The 17503-nt window shown below is 46.4% G+C and overlaps 3 protein-coding genes across 3 annotated transcripts; 2 read left to right on the top strand and 1 right to left on the bottom strand.

The window, feature by feature from the left end:
• Positions 1-202: 202 nt before the first annotated feature.
• On the top strand, positions 203-6297 carry rabggta (Rab geranylgeranyltransferase subunit alpha). The gene is made up of 16 exons (XM_028962740.1): positions 203-390; positions 523-633; positions 734-858; positions 950-1137; positions 1909-2151; positions 2560-2643; positions 2732-2814; positions 2887-2982; positions 3996-4101; positions 4239-4290; positions 4599-4687; positions 4807-4895; positions 5003-5119; positions 5316-5429; positions 5528-5615; positions 5846-6297. Exons 1-16 carry the CDS (start codon positions 388-390, stop codon positions 5992-5994), a joined length of 1737 nt encoding a protein of 578 aa, XP_028818573.1. The 5' UTR covers positions 203-387; the 3' UTR covers positions 5995-6297.
• A 1716-nt stretch (positions 6298-8013) lies between these two features.
• Positions 8014-12184, bottom strand: sele (selectin E). Its single transcript, XM_028962739.1, has 13 exons — positions 12138-12184; positions 11981-12035; positions 11502-11897; positions 11289-11396; positions 11013-11204; positions 10730-10915; positions 10460-10642; positions 9992-10354; positions 9506-9868; positions 9244-9429; positions 8850-8960; positions 8713-8734; positions 8014-8625 (listed from the first exon to the last, which is right to left on the bottom strand). Exons 2-13 carry the CDS (start codon positions 12033-12035, stop codon positions 8565-8567), a joined length of 2226 nt encoding a protein of 741 aa, XP_028818572.1. The 5' UTR covers positions 12138-12184; the 3' UTR covers positions 8014-8564.
• Positions 12185-13955: 1771 nt separating this feature from the next.
• Positions 13956-15665, top strand: LOC114769446 (14 kDa phosphohistidine phosphatase). Its single transcript, XM_028962470.1, has 3 exons — positions 13956-14132; positions 14938-15062; positions 15437-15665. The coding sequence occupies exons 1-3, from the start codon at positions 13991-13993 to the stop codon at positions 15527-15529; spliced, it is 360 nt and encodes a 119-aa protein (XP_028818303.1). The 5' UTR covers positions 13956-13990; the 3' UTR covers positions 15530-15665.
• Positions 15666-17503: the final 1838 nt, after the last annotated feature.

Genomic DNA, 17503 nt, shown 5'->3' with positions numbered 1-17503 from the left:
AGAGTGATTATGGGTTTTTTGAGGGGTGACTGTTCCAACAGCATCTTCAAATACACAGAAGAACTTATAGAACAGACTTCCTGAGATCGTAAAATGTCAGAAACGAGATAAGAATGTGCAACATTCCACGCAGAACGCTCCACGGCGTCAACACCGGAGCCTCCAAAAACCCGCGTCACCTGACCTCAGATCAGCCGGAAAAGGAACCGGAAGTAGGAAGTCGCTCCCGGGGACGGTATGCGCTGCGGGAATAATCGGTAATAAATAGCCGTTCCGGACCCGCTCTCGTTCGGCATCTGGTGTATCGAGGTCTGCGCAGATACGAAGGGATTTTTAAACAGCGGTGGCACGTTCGGTGACGAGACTCGGGTCCTTCATCTCGACACCATGGTGAGTCTGGAACCTGGTGACTAGAGTCCAACGTTCTGCGCCTTAACGCGTTCTGCGAGTGATCGCTCCTGTTTACTCGCGTTCCCCTTCCCCTTCTTCCTCTCTGCTCTCCGCACTACGCTCCACCGGCAGCACGGCCGTGTGAAGCTGAAGTCCACCGCCCAGCAGGAGGAGGAGAGGAGGAAGGAGCGTGAGAAGAAGCTGAAGGTGTATCTGGCTACGCGAGAGGCCTGCTTCGCCAAGGTCTGCTCCTCACGGCGCTTACGATCACAGTTCTCCATTGTGCTCTGGTTTTCATGGGGGCGTGTAAATGTGTGATCGTGTGTGTGTGCACGATGGACAGAGGAAACAGGGGGCTCTGGATGAGGATGCTTTGCAGTTGACCCAGCAGTTGCTGTCGTCTAACCCCGATTTTGCTACGTTGTGGAACTACAGGAGGGAGATCCTGCTGCATCAGGAGACAGTGCGGTGAGAAGAGAAGTTCATATCTCTGTTGTGGCCTTCCTCTGTCTCGAATCGGACTCTGTCTATCTCTTCCTGTCCCCTGTTTCACCCTCAGGGAGGAAGATGAGGTGCAGAAGTTGTACGAGGCGGAACTCGCCTTCCTGGAGTCGTGTCTGAAGGTGAACCCAAAGTCATACGGCAGCTGGCATCACCGTGGCTGGGTGTGCTCCCGTCTGCCGCGCCCCGACTGGGTCCGAGAGCTCGGCCTCTGTGATCGCTGCCTGTTGCTGGATGATCGCAACTGTGAGTGAAGGCAACAAAATGCCCGATTCTTTGGAAAAAGAAATAAGCCCAGGTGGTCTGTGGCTGTAACCTGCCATTCAGAATAGCTGAAGAAAGTGACTCTCTCTCTCTCTCACTCTGACTATTCCAGTTGAAAGAAAGGGACGTCAAGGTGATTCGTTCAATCAGAGTGATTGTGTAAAAGAGCGTTGTGATGAGTAATTGTCATATAGTTGATCATGCTACACTCATGGGCGGTTTTTATCACCGTCGCACTTCTTATCAACCTTATAAGGTGCTGAAAACTTCACAGGTTTCAGCCCACTTGCTACTGCATAAAGTTAATCTATTATCATGGGTCTGACCAGATCTGGTTTGGGTTTTGGACATTGACATCAGAACATTGGGTCCGGGTCCCTTCGGATTTCTCTTCATTTATACTTAATTTTTATACTTAATAATTATACTTAATATATATATTTGTCAGACACTTTTATCCAGAGCGACTTGCATAATTCCTTTAAAATGTCCATCATAGAAATCCCTCATTTGATTCATAAGGAACTGATCTGTTAATACCATTAGTTTAATAATTTCCTAAAAGTGAAGGTTTTTCGTTTTCATTTGAAGACCTTTAGTCAGTGAAGAGTATGTAATAGTGTTCAGTGGCAGTGGTGGCCTGGCGGTTAAGGAAGCAGCCCCGTAATCAGAAGGTTGCCAGTTCAAATCCCGAGCTGCCAAGGCCACTGAGGTGGCTCTGAGCAAAGCCTGACTGTCTTTCGTCTCTCTCAGTTCACTGCTGGGATTACAGAAGGATGGTGGTGAAGGCCTCAGCCGTGCCAGTGGATCAGGAGCTGCAGTTCACTGATCGACTCATCGGGTCGAATTTCTCCAACTACTCCAGCTGGCATTACAGGAGCACTCTGCTACCACTGCTGCACCCACAGTCCCCCGAAGTTGCAACCCTGTGCCCACACCGCCCATCCAACTCACCAACACACTCGCACCGAGTCTGTGAGGAGCAGCTCCTCAAAGGTATACGTCCATACATTGAACTGATGATGATGCCACATTCCATTTTTCTAATTAGGGGTGTTATCGATACAGCAATATATCATGATGTTTTATCTGGTGATATTATATCGATACAGGGTCATCAAATATTGATATTATTGAATACAAATTTAGTCCAAAGTTCAGTTTTGATTTATGTTGATTTAGCTGAATTATTAATGTCATCCACATAGATCGTGCACAGCGTCTTGTGTATCAGCTCTGTTTTTACATTTTCAGTGAACTGTACAATAATCACAATACATCATTATATAATACACACCCCTATTAATTACTCTTTATATAATGTTATTTCTGGATGTCCCTTTCACTGGTGTGGACTGTGAGTGAGAGAGCGAGAGAGAGCTGATCACCTTCTTTGTGCTGCAGAGTATGAACTGGTGCGAAATGCCTTCTTCACCGATCCTAACGACCAAAGCGCCTGGTTCTACTACCGATGGCTGCTTGGCAGAGGTGAGTCAGTTGAATGAACAGAAAATGTCCGTTCGCTTGTTTCCTCCTTTCTGTTCAGTGAACTGACGTTTCCTGGTCTCTCCCCCAGCGGAGCGTGAGGAGATGATCAGCTGTGTGTATGTATGCCGTGAAGGAGAGAAGGTGGTGGTGGCTTTCTCCCGGCCAGTGAAGGTGAGAATGTCTCATGTAAAGCCGCGGCCAGTGGGACGGTCCACGAACCCCCCAATCTCTTCTCTGTCTCAGGCCAAAGCTGTCGGCCTGATGTTGGTTCTGGATGGACAGCCTCAGGAGGTAGAGTGGGTCAGTGCACCCCCTGCTGTCCAACACAGTCCTGTGTGGGTATCCTTCCCTGTGGACTCAGAAAGAAAGAAAGTGAAGTGATTGTCACATGTGATACACAGCGGCACAGCACACGGTGCACACAGTGAAATTTGTCCTCTGCATTTATCCCATCACCCTGAGTGAGCAGTGGGAGGCCATGACAGGCGCCCAGGGAGCAGTGTGTGGGGACGGTGCTTTGCTCAGTGGCACCTTGGCGGTTCGGGATTAGAACCGGCAACCTTACAGGACCGCTTCCTTAACCGCTAGGCCCCTCGGAAAAAAAAAAACCCGGAAAACTTTGTGTTTATGTATTTATTGCAAAAGAATTTGCACATTTTGTTTTCTGTTTAAGGCTGGTACCTCAATAGCACTAATGAACGTCCACACGCAACACAACAGATGGGTTCAATGCAGAGGACACATTTCGTTGTGTGCACCGTGTACTGTGCTTTCATGTGTTTTGAGACACAGATCTAAAAGCAACTCTAAAATCATTTTAAAAAGAACGATTTTAAGTGACACGAAAAGCCAAGAGTGATCTGCTCAAATGTTGAAAGCGCTTGTACTTTTTTCTTTTTTACTCGGTACTAGTTCAGCTTTCAATCAGAAGTCATAGTGCAGTTGGAATAGTTTTTACACTGCGCAGAGTGGGTCAGAGCAGCCAGAAAGATCACTGGGGTCCTGCTGCCATCTGCACGGGACCTGGCCAAACAACATTGCCTCTCGAGGGCAATTATCAGAATCGGAATATCTTTATTGTCATTTGTAACAAGTGCAACGAAATTAGGTCCTCAAAGGACATAATCCATCCATGCCAAAGTCTATTCAACCTGCAGTGTAGCACAGTCTGCACTGTTTTATTTTTCTGAGCCCTGTGCTCATAATTTCATTCAACGCTGGATCTTCAATTATTTAAATCTGAACTAATACTAGTCAATTAAAAGGACCTCATTGTGAGCTTGACGACCTTAATTCCCCATGAAGCAGCGGTTGTGATGTGGTGTGTGTTGCAGCCTTTACCGTGTTTTCAGATATGTGAGCTCCCCCCAGGTACAATCAGTGACATCAACAACGAGCACAACCTGACTGTGCACTGGACAGAGACACACACACACAGAGAGTGTGCCCTCTACACCGGTAATTGCTGCTGCACGAGTAGACGCGAGTGTGTGTGTGTCTGTGTGTGTGTGTGTGTGTGTGTGTGTGTGTGTGTGTGTGAGAGAGCGTTTGCAGGCACGACTGTTTATGCATTCGTCTTGCATTTTTACATTTAGGTCGAACTGAAAGCTGGTGCAGGGACTCTGCCACTGACCAAGAGCTCTTCAGGTACAGCTGTGTGTTGAGAGGAAAACTTGCAGTTTTCGATGCGTCTGTCCTCTGTTCTTTCCAGTCTGGTCAGGGATTGTGCAGCTGCGGTACAGGTGGGGTATTTGGTGCGTCTTTTTTTTTAAATGCCCGGGCTCTGGGTCTTTTCTGGAAGGCCAGTTCAGTCTCGGATGATGATTAGCGCCAGGTCTGTTGTATCTCGTCCGGGCTCTGCTCTAGAACCTGTTGAGGTGTGCACAATAGAACCAGGTCCCCGGCGGTGTGCAGGAAGTGCAGAGCTCGGACATGGCGGTCTGTTTCTTTTTCAGGTGTGAGCTGTCTGTGGAGAAGACTTCGGTGCTTCAGTCAGAGCTTCAGTCCTGTACTCAGCTGCTGGAGCTGGAACCCCAGAACAAATGTGAGTTTCTGTATGTGTGTTTTTTTGGTTATTCCTCCTTTCTTGGTGTTTTTTTTTTTTTTTTTTTTTGTGTGTTTTCCTAACAAATATCATTCTTTCTCTCTCTCCTGTATTTTTAGGGTGCTTGCTGACCATCATACTCCTCATGAGAGCTCTGGATCCTCTGGGTTATGAGAAGGAGACCCTAGCACACTTTCAGACACTCAAGGTCCGATTGGAGTGATCAATATGCTCTATTCTTCAAGGGCTGTTTTTTTTTAGGGGTGAACAATGATTAGTCAATGATTTAATTTTCTGTCATTTTCTGCCTCTCAGGAGGTGGATTTGATGCGTAGCTGCTATTACAGTGACTTGTGCAGCAAGTTTATGATCGAGAACACCATCCTTAAAATGGAATATGCTGAGGTCCGAGTTTTCAGCCTGTCTCATAAGGTGTGTGTCTTCATCTGTACATGTCTACTCAGGATGTATAAATTAAGAAATAACATAGAACACGATCTCAAATGCTAATATACGATTTTACAAGCCTTCTGAGAAAGTGGCAGAAGGTTTATGCCCATGTGTGTGTGTAACTGCGTTCTCAAAAAAATACCAATGGTTTACTTCACTCATCTTTTTTTAATAACAGAACCTCAGCATCTTGTGTCACCTAGACCAGCTGCTGTTGGTCACCCACATCAACCTCTGCTCCAATCAGCTGATCAGGATTCCACCGGAGTTCTCCATGCTGCAGTGCCTGGAGGTAAACCGCAGAGATGATGATGATGATGATGATGATGATGATGTGGAAGTGGGGGCCATCAGACTGTTTAACTAAAGTTAAACTGTTTCATCTCTCAGGTGCTGGAAGCCGATGACAATGTCATAGAGAGTTTGGAGGGGCTGAACAACCATCTCAAGTTGGAGGCGGTGTCGCTCAGAAATAACAGTATCCTATCTTACTGATTCAGAAAGCGGATAGTTTGGGTTTTTTTGCTGCAAAATACATAGCATAGCAAAAGCATAGCAGCACCAGTATGCTTATAATAACCACAGATGCTCAATGTAAGCAGCTACACTGACATACGACAAGTTCCACGGTTCTGCAAACCGGTAGCCCGGTGTCTTGATGCTGCATGTTATTTTTGAGCTGGAGTTCTCCATGACTTGACTGTGCAGATATACGTCTGATGTCTCTGCTCAAACCCCTGGCCTCTTGCCCTAAGCTGACGCGTCTTGATCTCCGTGGCAACCCTGTCATCCAGAATGAAAACGTCCAATCAGAGCTTTCAGAACTGCTTCTGCTTGTCAAAAACCTCGTGCTCTGATGTGTGTGTCTTTGTGTGTGAGCAAGATAGAGAGATAATCTAATGGGAATTTTTAAGTGTCTCTGTCGGACACAGAATGCCCTCACCGAAATGTGTGTATATTTTGTGTATGTGTGTATGTGTGTGTGTTTTCTCTTAAACTGTATTTCAATACAACGGACAAAACTGCATGCCTCAAACATATATAATAATCTGGTTGTGTGTGCGCATGCGCATGCATCTGCTTTAAATGCAGTTTACTAAGGTTCTCTTACTGATGGCTTGTAGAGACTGAAAGTATTAAAGCAGGTTTTATGTGCTGAATGCCCCAGAATGATGTCCAATCACCTTAAAATTGGGGCAAAAGGTAAGGAAGCTGACCCGTAATCGGAAGGTGCAAGGCACCGTCCCCACACACTGCTCCCCGGGCTCCTGTCATGGATGCCCACTGCTTACCAAGGGTGATGGTTAAAAGCAGAGGACACATTTCGTTGTGTCACCGTGTCTAAAAAAAAAAAAAAACTGACCATGATTTGAGCTTATCCTCCTCACAAATAAACATGATAACTGTACATTGCTGGACTGTACTGAACCCTCAAGGAGCCAATAAAATGCAGCTGAAAAGAGCTGGTAAAACATTCAATTCTATTGGCACAGTTCAGCAATTTCAGTGTTAATGGGAATATTGTTCATTGTAGGGCTTTTTCAAATGAGAATGGCAGGAAAGCTACACTTGTATTCTACTGAAAATGTAAAAACAGCTGTCCGCGATCGGTGTGGATCATATTACATTAATAATTCAGCCAAAACAACATAACTCAGATTGGAGTTTTGACTAAATTTGTTTACAAAAATGTCTATATTTGATGTCCCTGTATCACCACGTAAAATATGATATATTGCTGTTTTTATATTTTCTAACACCCCTACTGCACAGTTAGAGGAAAAAATCTAAAGAGTTCTAGAGATTAAGGGATCTCTTAAAAGATCCATTCATGAATCGTCCACTCCTCATAGGCAGCAGATCAGATGTTCAAGATCTTCAGCTTCAAGATAAATCAAATTAAAAATAATGACTTGCACCACAGTCAGTACGATTATATAATGAAAAAACAAAAGTTAATGTGGTAGTTAATGTTGTGTATACCTGTGCAGCGCACATAAAGACACGTCTTTGCGGTTAAAAACAGTTCTGGTAATGGTGGTGGTGCGTATACATTACATGTTGCTCCTCACCTTTAGGGCCTTCAGATTTCTGTGGACACACGCTCGCACACAGCCTGCTAGGGATTGTCGTTTGGGTTCTTATACATTTTCACACCATGTTTTAGTTGTGTAATGTAAAGTTGTACATGCAGTTTTTACAGTTGTGTAGTTACTTCACTTTTCTTTTTAAAGATGACATGCAGAAATTCAGGGTTAACACACACACACACACACAATCTGGCATTGCACAAGATACTGAACAAGTGGGTCTTCCCAGTACAATTGGCCATGGACACCTGCAACCTTATAATCTGTATTTTACCTTCCCGCAGCTTGATTGATGGCATTCTTCAACCAAATGAGCTTTCCTTGTTCCATCTAGCAACTTTAGTACGCCGTGGCAAATGTTGGCTGTAAAGTTAAATGGCTGTGTTTTTCTGATGTGAGTAGTTCTTTCATAGCACTCCTACATATGATCTCATGCTGTTAAAAAGAAGTAAGTTATAGGAGCATGCCCAGGCGTTGTAGGGAGGTCATATAGGCATGTGGAGGCCACACACACTACTGACCCTTTTTTTTTTTTTTTACTTGTTTTAAGGACATTACATCAAAGATGGATCAGCACGTGGTGTATTTTTCCAATCCAGACCTCCATGGGTTGATAAGCTTGATTTCCTTTGATAATTTTTGTGTTATTTTTGTTGTCAGGACATTCGACTATATGAAGAAAAAAGTATTTAATAAGAATGTTTCATTCATTCAGATTTAGGATGTCTTATTTTTGTGTTCCCATTATTTTGCAGTTTACATATTTACAATTTTTCCAGCCTCAACCTGAATAAAACATTTTAATTTTCCTTTGTGCAAGTCCTCAACGTCGGTAAAGAGAAACAAATGAAACAAATGTCATATATTTATTGGGAAAATTACCCCAAGTCACACATCTGTGAGTGTTTCAGCTTAACAATATCAAAGTCTAAACAGGCTTTATCATCTTTAAAAAAAATAACAACAAAATAACAGTAATAATGACATAAATACTGAACAAAATAAAAAATAACATTACAAAACAATTTAACAATGCAAAAGTACAGTTTCATACACAGTAACACATAGCAACCAGCAATTTATAGTATCATAAAAAGCACTGCTATGTTATGTTATAATAGAGCAATATACTCATAAATTACCTATCTTCCCTCAGGGAAAAATGAAACCATCATCACCCAGCCGGCCTCCTCAGTTTTTCATGAATTCTCTTCTTCAGTCCTTCTCCTGTGTGCTTGGATGACTGCATGAAAACCATGCACAGACCCTCGTGTTCCAGTTGCTCAGCCATTACTGGCCCTTATCACGTGACGGCGCGGGCGGGTGCTTGCGTGGGTCTAAATGAGGCTGTTGGTGCTGTTCCTGTAGACTTGAGGCGGTATCTCGATGTCTGAGTTGCTAAAAACAGGCGGGGAGATACGTCAATGCGACGAGCAGCTCTGGAGAGCATCAAACAAAAGCCAGTCCAAGCACAGCTCAACTCACCTGTTGAGGTCAAACATCTTTCCTGGAGGAAAAGAAAGTCTTTTTTAGTCTTTTTTTTTTTTTTTCGCCATCTGTTATAGCTACACACACATGTCAACGTAATTAACGAATGGAAAGGATCATTAGAATTTGCTGACCTTTCTGTCTCAGTCTCTTCAAGAGCCAGGCCACCAGAGAGAGTCCGGACAGCGCAGTAGCCCCCCCTGCTGTCACCCCGATGGCAGTGGGACTGATGAAGTTCTCCGAAGCTACGGAAACCGGAGGGGATTAGGACCAGGCTGTGAATTTTACATTTACATTTACAGCATTGACCAGGCGCCCTGATCCAGAGCGACTTACAATCAGTAGTTACAGGGACAGTCCCCCCCTGGAGCAATTTTTAGGGTTAAGTGTCTTGCTCAGGGACACAATGGTAGTAAGTCGGATTTGAACCTGGGTCTCCTGGTTCATAGGCAAGTGTGTTACCCCACTAGGCTACTACCACCCCTCTTTAGGCCCCGCCCTCCCCACTCCATTCTTTTCATCTTGTACCTTGGCACTTTGGCTGTCCTGCGGTCCAGTTGCCATGATGATTGCACGTCACCGTGTCATGTCCATGGAGGACGTAGCCAGAGTCACAGTGAAAGGTGCAGCTGGAGCCGAAGGTGTGGGCGTTGCCTGACGGGGAGCAGCTGAGGAAGCCGTTGACCAGAGTCTCCAGACGGGGGCACGTCACCTCTGCAGGGGAGAGGAACGGGGGGAATAGGTACCAGTCGGAAACCTCAGACTCTACTGCTGTGCAACAGCAACTTACCTGTGCAGGTGGGCGTGTCTCCTTCCACCTCCCACTCAGCATTCTCAGTGCATTTTGCCATCTGCGCCCCCTTGAGGTCAAAGCCCTCGTTGCAGCTGAAGGTGCAGACAGAGCCCTTGTCATAGTTGGAGCAGACAACTCTGCCTGACTCTGGGGCTGCCAGAAGGGGACACTGTGCGTCGATGCAGGCGGGGGGTCCAGAGCTCCACTCCCCTGTTGACGTGCAAACAGCCCTCGGCTCCCCCTGCAGGACGAATCCAGCATTGCATGTGAAGGTGCAACTGGTGCTGATGCTGAGCTCGCTGGAGGAATCGGTACATTGCGAAGTCAGGTGGGGGCTCTCAGGCCGCGGACACGTGACAACTGAGAGGCAGAGAGGGAACATGTCAGATATGTAGTGTGACGGTTAAGCAAGCCATCATCTTTATGTTTACAGATTTTGTAGCATGGGTAGGCTACGCATGGTATTACGTCACTAAGTCTTACCTGTGCAGGTGGGTGTGTCTCCTTCCACCTCCCACTCTGCATTCTCAGTGCATTTTGCCGTCTGCGCCCCCTGGAGGTCAAAGCCCTCGTTGCAGCTGAAGGTGCAGACAGAGCCCTTGTCATGGTTGGAGCAGGCAACTCTGCCCGACTCTGGGGCTTCCAGAAGGGGACACTGTGCGTCGATGCAGGCGGGGGGTCCGGTGCTCCACTCCCCTGTTGACGTGCAAACAGCCCTCGGCTCCCCCTGCATGACGAATCCAGCATTGCATGTGAAGGTGCAGCTGGTGCTGATGCTGAGCTCGCTGGAGGACTCGCTGCATTGCGAAGTCAGGTGAGCGCTCTCAGGCCGCGGACACGTGACAACTGAGAGGGTGAAAAAAGAGAGACATGCAGGTCATCGATCCCTAAACAAAAGAATCACATTTATTTGCAATGTGAAAGAGCATGGTATTCGAGGGTATGTCTTACCCTCACACTGTGGCGGCTCATCACTCCATTGCCCGTGAGCCAGGCAGTGGACCAATGCTGCCCCCTTCAGACGGAAACCATCATTGCAAGTGTAGCTGCAACTGCTGCCGAAGCTGAACTCGGAGTCTCCTGTGCAGAATAACGAGGCGCTGTGTGGGGTCTGGAGGACCGGGCATCTCACAGCTGCGGATGACATCCAGGTCAGATATGAGAAAAGGAGAGAGAGAAAAAAAAAGACAGAGCACCCCACAGTCGGTGAACGCTACTCACCTTCACAGTGTGGCGGCGCGCCGTTCCACTGGCCTGCGGGGCCACACGACAGCGTGCTGGAGCCGGTGAGGACATAACCGTCCACGCATGTGAATTGGCAAGTTGACAGGAATGCAGAGTCCCCAAGGGGTGAGGAACAGCTGACAGAGCCCTTGTCAGGTTCGGACAGCGCAGGGCACCGGACCACTACAGCAACGGTATCATAATCATAATCAGGAATCATAATTTTTTTTAAATAATAACCCTACAGGCGCAGGATTCAAGATGGGGACGTGGGCCGTACCTTCACACGCCGGTGGCAGGCCGGACCAGGCAGCGCTGGCGGTGCATGTCAGCGTCTCCGAGCCCCTGACCACATATCCCTCCTCGCACGAGTACCGACAACCGGAATTGTAGGAAAAGTCTCCGTTCGGATGGGAGCATTTAGACGAGCCGTGCTCAGGAGCGCCCGCCTCGTGCTCATTGCAGCGGACAGCTGCGGAACACCACAGAGCAATTTTTGAACCACTTTTCTGGAAGAAATCACTCTTGTCTGCACATTTGCAGTCTCCATGCTCACCATGTTGGCATCCTTCTCCGTAAAAGCCCTCGAAGCACTCGCAGCTGTGGTTGTTGATGGTCTCCACACATTGGCCGTGGCCGCTGCACGAGTCCACCTGGCAGGATGCTGCAGAAACATACGTGCCTACGTTATGCCTGAATGAAAACTGATATGTAATATCTTCTACACCGAAATCATGTTAAGCGCTGGACCTGAAGTGTCCTCGCTCACCTGTGTAGCACAGGGCAGTCTTTTGTTTCATGCAGGATATGTCATTCCACTTCCCCTCATCGACCGTCCTCTTGATGTAGATCTCCACGCAGTCCTCTTTATCGTTCCGACTACGCACATTGTTGGGCTCTCCAGTTGCCCAGTTTGATGCCTCGGCTGTCAGGGTCTTGTTGGTGCCCACCCATGTCCACTGGCCAGTGATCTTTCGAATGCCAATCCAGAAATAGCCGTCCTTCTTGGGCAGGATGGTGTTGAGGTGGTTGATCTCCTCCTTGTTCTGAATGGCCACCATGTCCGTGAAGCTTGATTTGCACCAGGCCCTGGCAGACTCCCAGTCCATCCTGTCGTCGGAGTAATGATAGGACCAGCCTTTTACCTCAGTCTGCAATGCAAAGACTAAAACGGAACAGAAAAGGATCAATAGTCAGTCCATTTTACAGCCCCCCAACTGCATGACATCAGTAATAATCAATTCTTACTTGTGAAAAAGATTCCAAAAACCAGGCATCTAGAGTCCATGCTTCCACAAGACATCTGTCAGAAATAAGTATGTGTGTATAAGTATTTCAGTTCTTATTTTTATTTCTGTATTCAGATTTTCACTTTGATTAATTAAATATCTGTCATGTGCCTCACCACGGCAAATGGTTGCTGTTAATCGTGTCTTCTTCTGGCTCTCGATGTGACGGTCAGTGTTGTCCGCCTGTGCAGGGTTATATATACACCAAGCTCGCCCGGAGTCCAGGCCTCCTTTTCCCGAAATCAGCCGGCCGGGTGGAATTCCCCTCCCACTTTCCCACTCTGCGCTCCCTACTCAGTGACTCCACTCAGTGCCTTCCGCTGGAATTCCTTTCCCTTTTTAAGGTTCGAGAAGGTGAGTTCCAGCAGTTTACGGCTCGGCGTTTGGACAGGAAGTGCAGAGCCAGGATGCACTTTGTTTGGTCATGCCTTCCCAAGAGCCAACACTGCGCCTGCGATCAACTGATGACAAGGTTTTACTTTTTGGCCTAAACCATTCAGTTGTAAATCCCCGAAACTATAATTATATAATAATTATTATTATAATCCATCACAATAAATGTTAGGTCTGCGTGTCTCAAAATAATGAGAAAAAAATGCACTTCCTTTTGACATCTTATTATGTTTTGTGAGATTCCGGATCGTAGTGACTTGTAGTGACCCCGCTGTTTTTGTGGGGGGCGCAGGAAGGATATGTGGCACGGTGACAGATGCCTGTGTGCAGCATGACTGGTGACCCCTCTTTTGGGGCATTTATCTTAGCATGTTGAGAAGCATTTCTGACCCCACGATTTGAAACTCGCTTCTCAAAATAGTCCAAACTTCGTGAAAACAGTCAGAAATGGAGGTGAAGCTGGGTGAAGCTGGCCTTTTGCACCGTCAGCATCCTCATTGTGCACAGAGAAGACAATGAGGTGCCCAGTCGCCCTCTCCGACTTTGACCTTGCGGCCTTTTGTTCAAACCTGTTTACAATACTTTTAGATGTGATGAATAATCTCCGTTCGCACATCATCTTTGGCGATCTGGAAAAATTGTTTTGCAGACTACTTGCTTTTTTATTTCTATTTTTGGAACAGAATGAACAGGCTGTGCATGCAGTGGTTCACAGGTTGGGCATTACATTTGATGCCCTTGACGAAAAAAACCGTCTGCCTGCATTTGCATGCTACAGTCCTGATGCATTTAACTCTTTATAGTTCATTGTAGTTATTACATAAACCAAAAGTAAAGGTTGGCAGTAGCCTAGAGGGTAACACACTCACCTGTGAACCAGAAGACCCAGGTTCAAATCCCGTTTACTACCATTGTATCCCTGAGCAAGACACTTGACCCTAAAAAAAGTGAAGTTTTATTCAGCTACATGAATAATGGCGAGTGCAACGTAATTGCGGGGAAACGTGTGTGTTACTAAAAACATTAGTAATGAGGCCTTTTCTTCTGGGAAGTGAGGGCTGGGTGTTTAACTCAAGACTTCCACAGGTGGGGAAGCCCACCAGAGCTCCAAGACAGGAAGCAGAGAGAGCTGTCAGCAGTGAGATAGGGCGACCGCCCTGCTCCGTGACTCACTGGCTGAGGATTTTATTCTTGGCCTTTATCTCTTCCGCTATGAAAGCTCCTGTACATCAAACATAAATGAGGAATTTTTAAGATACGTTCTTTTTTTTAATCTCTTTTGAAGACACACATGACATGCCCGTTTGTTACAAAGAAATAAGAACTATCGCATTTTAAAGTGCATTTTTTGATCATACGTTCATATAGATACTGGACAGGGAAACCTTTCTCTGCCCTCCTGAATACAATTTAAAAATTAATACAAACACTGAGCTTTAAAGCATGTAAAAAAAATTGAGTTCCTGTTTAATGGACTGGGGTGGGGTACAGGGGGTACTGGGGGTTCGAGGGGGTACAGAGAACCTCGTTTTTGACGCGCATGCGCACTGCCGCGCTCGTCGCTCTGAGTCGCGCCATGGCCGACCTGTTAAGTAAAGTCCCAGACGTGGAAATAGACCCCGACGGAATGTTCAAGTACATTCTGGTGAGGGTTAAAGCGAAAGACGGAGCAGGTCACAAAGACGTAGTGAGAGGCACGAAGAGTGCCGAGTACCACAGTAAGTCTGGCCGCTCTTGCGCAGCGCGCTGCTGCTTCTGCTTCAGTTTCGCAAGTTTCTGCGGTTTGCCTACTGTTTTTTTGTTTTGTGTTTTTTTTCCAATCATTTGACTCGTAATAATCAGATTAAAAACCGCACGGTCGTAGATTAACAACCTGCGCTGTCAGCAGCGGCTGTGTTGCCAGATCTCACGACAGAAACACGCAAGGAAAAAAAAAAAAAAGATCTTACAGTTACAACAGCAAAGCACACTAAAAATTCAGAAAGACCTGAACAGGGCCGTACGCAATTTAGGATTCATTTAAATTTACTAAATAAATTGACTAAATAAATAAACTAAAAACACAACTTCTTTCTAAAAGAAGTCCCAGAACACTGAGTTTTAAGTTGCTGTCATGCTGAGGAGTCTGAGTTCTTTAGAAGTGTGTTGTAATTTGTCGAACGAGTCGAAAGCAAAAAGAATGTGTGGCTGTGCGACTGGAGTTGGAGGTCAGTGGTCCAAGGGCTTTAGTGAAAGTGAAGTGATTGTGATGAGCAGCAGCACAGCACACGGTGACACGGTGAAATGTGTCCTCTGCTTTTCACCGTCACCCTTGGTGAGCAGTGGGCAGCCAAGACAGCAGTGTGTGGGGACGGTGCCTTGCTCAGTGGCACCTCGGCGGATCGGCAACCTTCTGATTACGGGGCCGCTTCCGTAACCGCTAGGCCACCACTGCCCCATGAATATATAAAAGAAATAATTGCCCACATGCATGGTTGGGTAATGTCATTGACATTTTCCACGATTTCTTCCTTCACTTTAAAGACCACATCTTCGAGAAGGTGAACCCTGCCGTAGGGGCTTTGGGTCTGGAATGTGCCTGTCTGGGTGGTGGCAAGATTGAGATCGACAGCCAGGCTAAGAAGCTGCGTGTGTTTGGGGAATCAACGGTAACTCGCCACAGACACACACACACACACACACACACACACACAGCAGTAATACGGACATTGAGAGGTGTCTACATTTGGTTGGACTTTGGTGTAAAAATCCTAATTTCCAGCGTATAGTGTTCACTTATAACAAAAAAACTTCAAATAAACCTGCTGACGTAGGGAGCAAAATGATGAATGGAGTGTGGGACATAATTACCAGACCAGAAGCAGAAAGAAACACCATATCGAGATCTGTGTGGTTAAAGCACAGGGGTGGTGTGAAACACAACTGATGTCTGACTAGTTAACTAGTCGGGACTAGTTAAAGCAAGTCAAGTTACATCAACAGAATCTCCTGACCGATGTGTGTATTTCCACCTCTTGTGCAGGCCTTTGGAAAAGCCGATCACGCCGCAACGGTGGAAAAGCTGAAGTCTGTTTACGAAGATTTTGAAATTACCTGGTCTGACGACACGAAATAATTCTGCGCATGGAATCAAGTCAAAGTAAAATAAACCTCACTAGAGATCATACTGTCGGTTTCGAGAGCGAATTAAACTGAATTAAGGCAACGCTCTGTGCCTTGTGAATAAAAATAAATGCATTTAGTTAAAGGTTCATGGTCTTGTGTGTTATCTTTTACTGCACCGGACAGGTCAGGACACCCTGGTTCTGATGTTTAGACGCTGCTGCTGCTGCTGCAGGAAGACTCCTGGTTATCGAGCCGCTTCTGTCCACGACAAAAATAAATAAATAAATTCAAAACGCTTCCTGCTTCTCCTGAAGGGCCCATCCCATCTGGATGAAGACTGCATGATGCTCCTCTGTTGAAGAAGCTTTATTCCCAGTGCAGTATTACGTTTAAACACAGTTAAAGCCTGATTAACCACCATACTGCATTCAGCATGTGCATGAACCGCTCGTTTCCAACACCGGCACACCTCTGTCAGCACGATGAGCCGCTGATTTGGGGATCAACTGAACCAGATCCCATCTGGTCCAGTTTAACGGTAGTCAGCGCAGCACTGTTGGGAAGACACGGGTGATGTTCTCTCTCTCTAATGTGCATTTAATTGGTTATTTGTGGGGGGAAGTTTGCAGGAAACCGGCACATTTCTCTGAACTGGGTGGGATGGCTCTGCACGGCCCCTCGTCGGTCTCGCTTCCTGACGGCCACTACACAATCCTCTCAGTATCCTGACAGAGGAAGCGCAGAATGTTTGAAACTGTGCTCCCCCTCCAGACGGAAAGTTAAACTTGACCTCTGACCTCTGCTGGAAAACACATGCCTGACAAAATAAGGCTGGACAATTTTTGCATGTGCAGACCAAAAGTGAAAGGTCCTGCACGAGGCATTTAGTGATCACAGTCTGATGCAACGGAGGCGGTCATTAGAGCTTATTCCTTACTGATGCCAAGGCTAAAAAAATTCCGCTGCTATTCTTGGTCCTACAAATTCCTAAACGTCACTACCAGAGTGCAGCAGCAGGCATGGCCATGGCTCAGAAATGGCCTTCCTGTTGCCCATGAGTGAAAGTGAAGTGATTGTCACTGTGATACACGGCACAGCACGCGGTGACACAACGAAATGTGTCCTCTGCTTAGTGAGCAGTGGGCAGCCATGACAGGCATGTGGGGAGCAGTGTGTGTGGACGGCGCCTTGGCGGATCGGGATTCGAACTGGCAACCTTCTGTTTATGGGGCCGCTAGGCCACCACTGCCCCTTTCACTTTGGCCTGCATGATGGGGTTGTGGACATGGAAGGATGTGAGGGTCTGCAGCGGGGAGCAGCAGGACACGGTGGTTCCATTCCATTGTTATTAAACTGGTCCATTTACAGCATTTAACTGATTGGGGCCTGAAAAAAGGTTCAACAACAACAACATTTATTTTTTTATGTAGCCCAAAATCACATACGGTATATTTCAATGGGCTTTCGTAATTATCGTGTGCCATCAGAGAAAATTTGGGGTACAGTTTTGGGGAAGTGGCCTAGCGGCTGAGGAAGCGGACTCATAATGAAAGGTTGCTAAATTCAAATCCAAGCTGCCACTGAGGTCCCCTTGATCAAGGTACCGTCCCCACACTCTGCTACCGGGCGCCTGTCGTGGCTGCCCACTGCTCACCAAGGGTGACGGTTAAACGCAGAGGACACATTTTGTTATGTCACCGTGTGCTGTGCTGCACACAATGTTTCACAATGACAATCACTTTCAGTTCAGCACTAAATCTCACCGACCAGCTATTACAATTAAAGTAGTAGACTTTTCTCTGGAAGTCTAATAAATACCAAAGGGTGGTGGTAGATTGCATGAGAAATTGGTGGCCGTTATGACACAACCTTGAGTGTATGATTTTTAATTTTAAATAAATGATAGAGGTGAACACATCATTGCTTGCATATTAAATCGATAATTATGAAAGTTAAAATTTCTGGAAATGCAGGGCAATTTTAA

This window comes from Denticeps clupeoides, chromosome 19, assembly GCF_900700375.1.
Source record: "Denticeps clupeoides chromosome 19, fDenClu1.1, whole genome shotgun sequence".
In the NCBI taxonomy this organism is placed as follows: Eukaryota; Metazoa; Chordata; class Actinopteri; order Clupeiformes; family Denticipitidae; genus Denticeps; species Denticeps clupeoides.
Note: the sequence above shows the minus strand (reverse complement) of the source record. Positions and strands in the feature narration are given on the sequence as shown.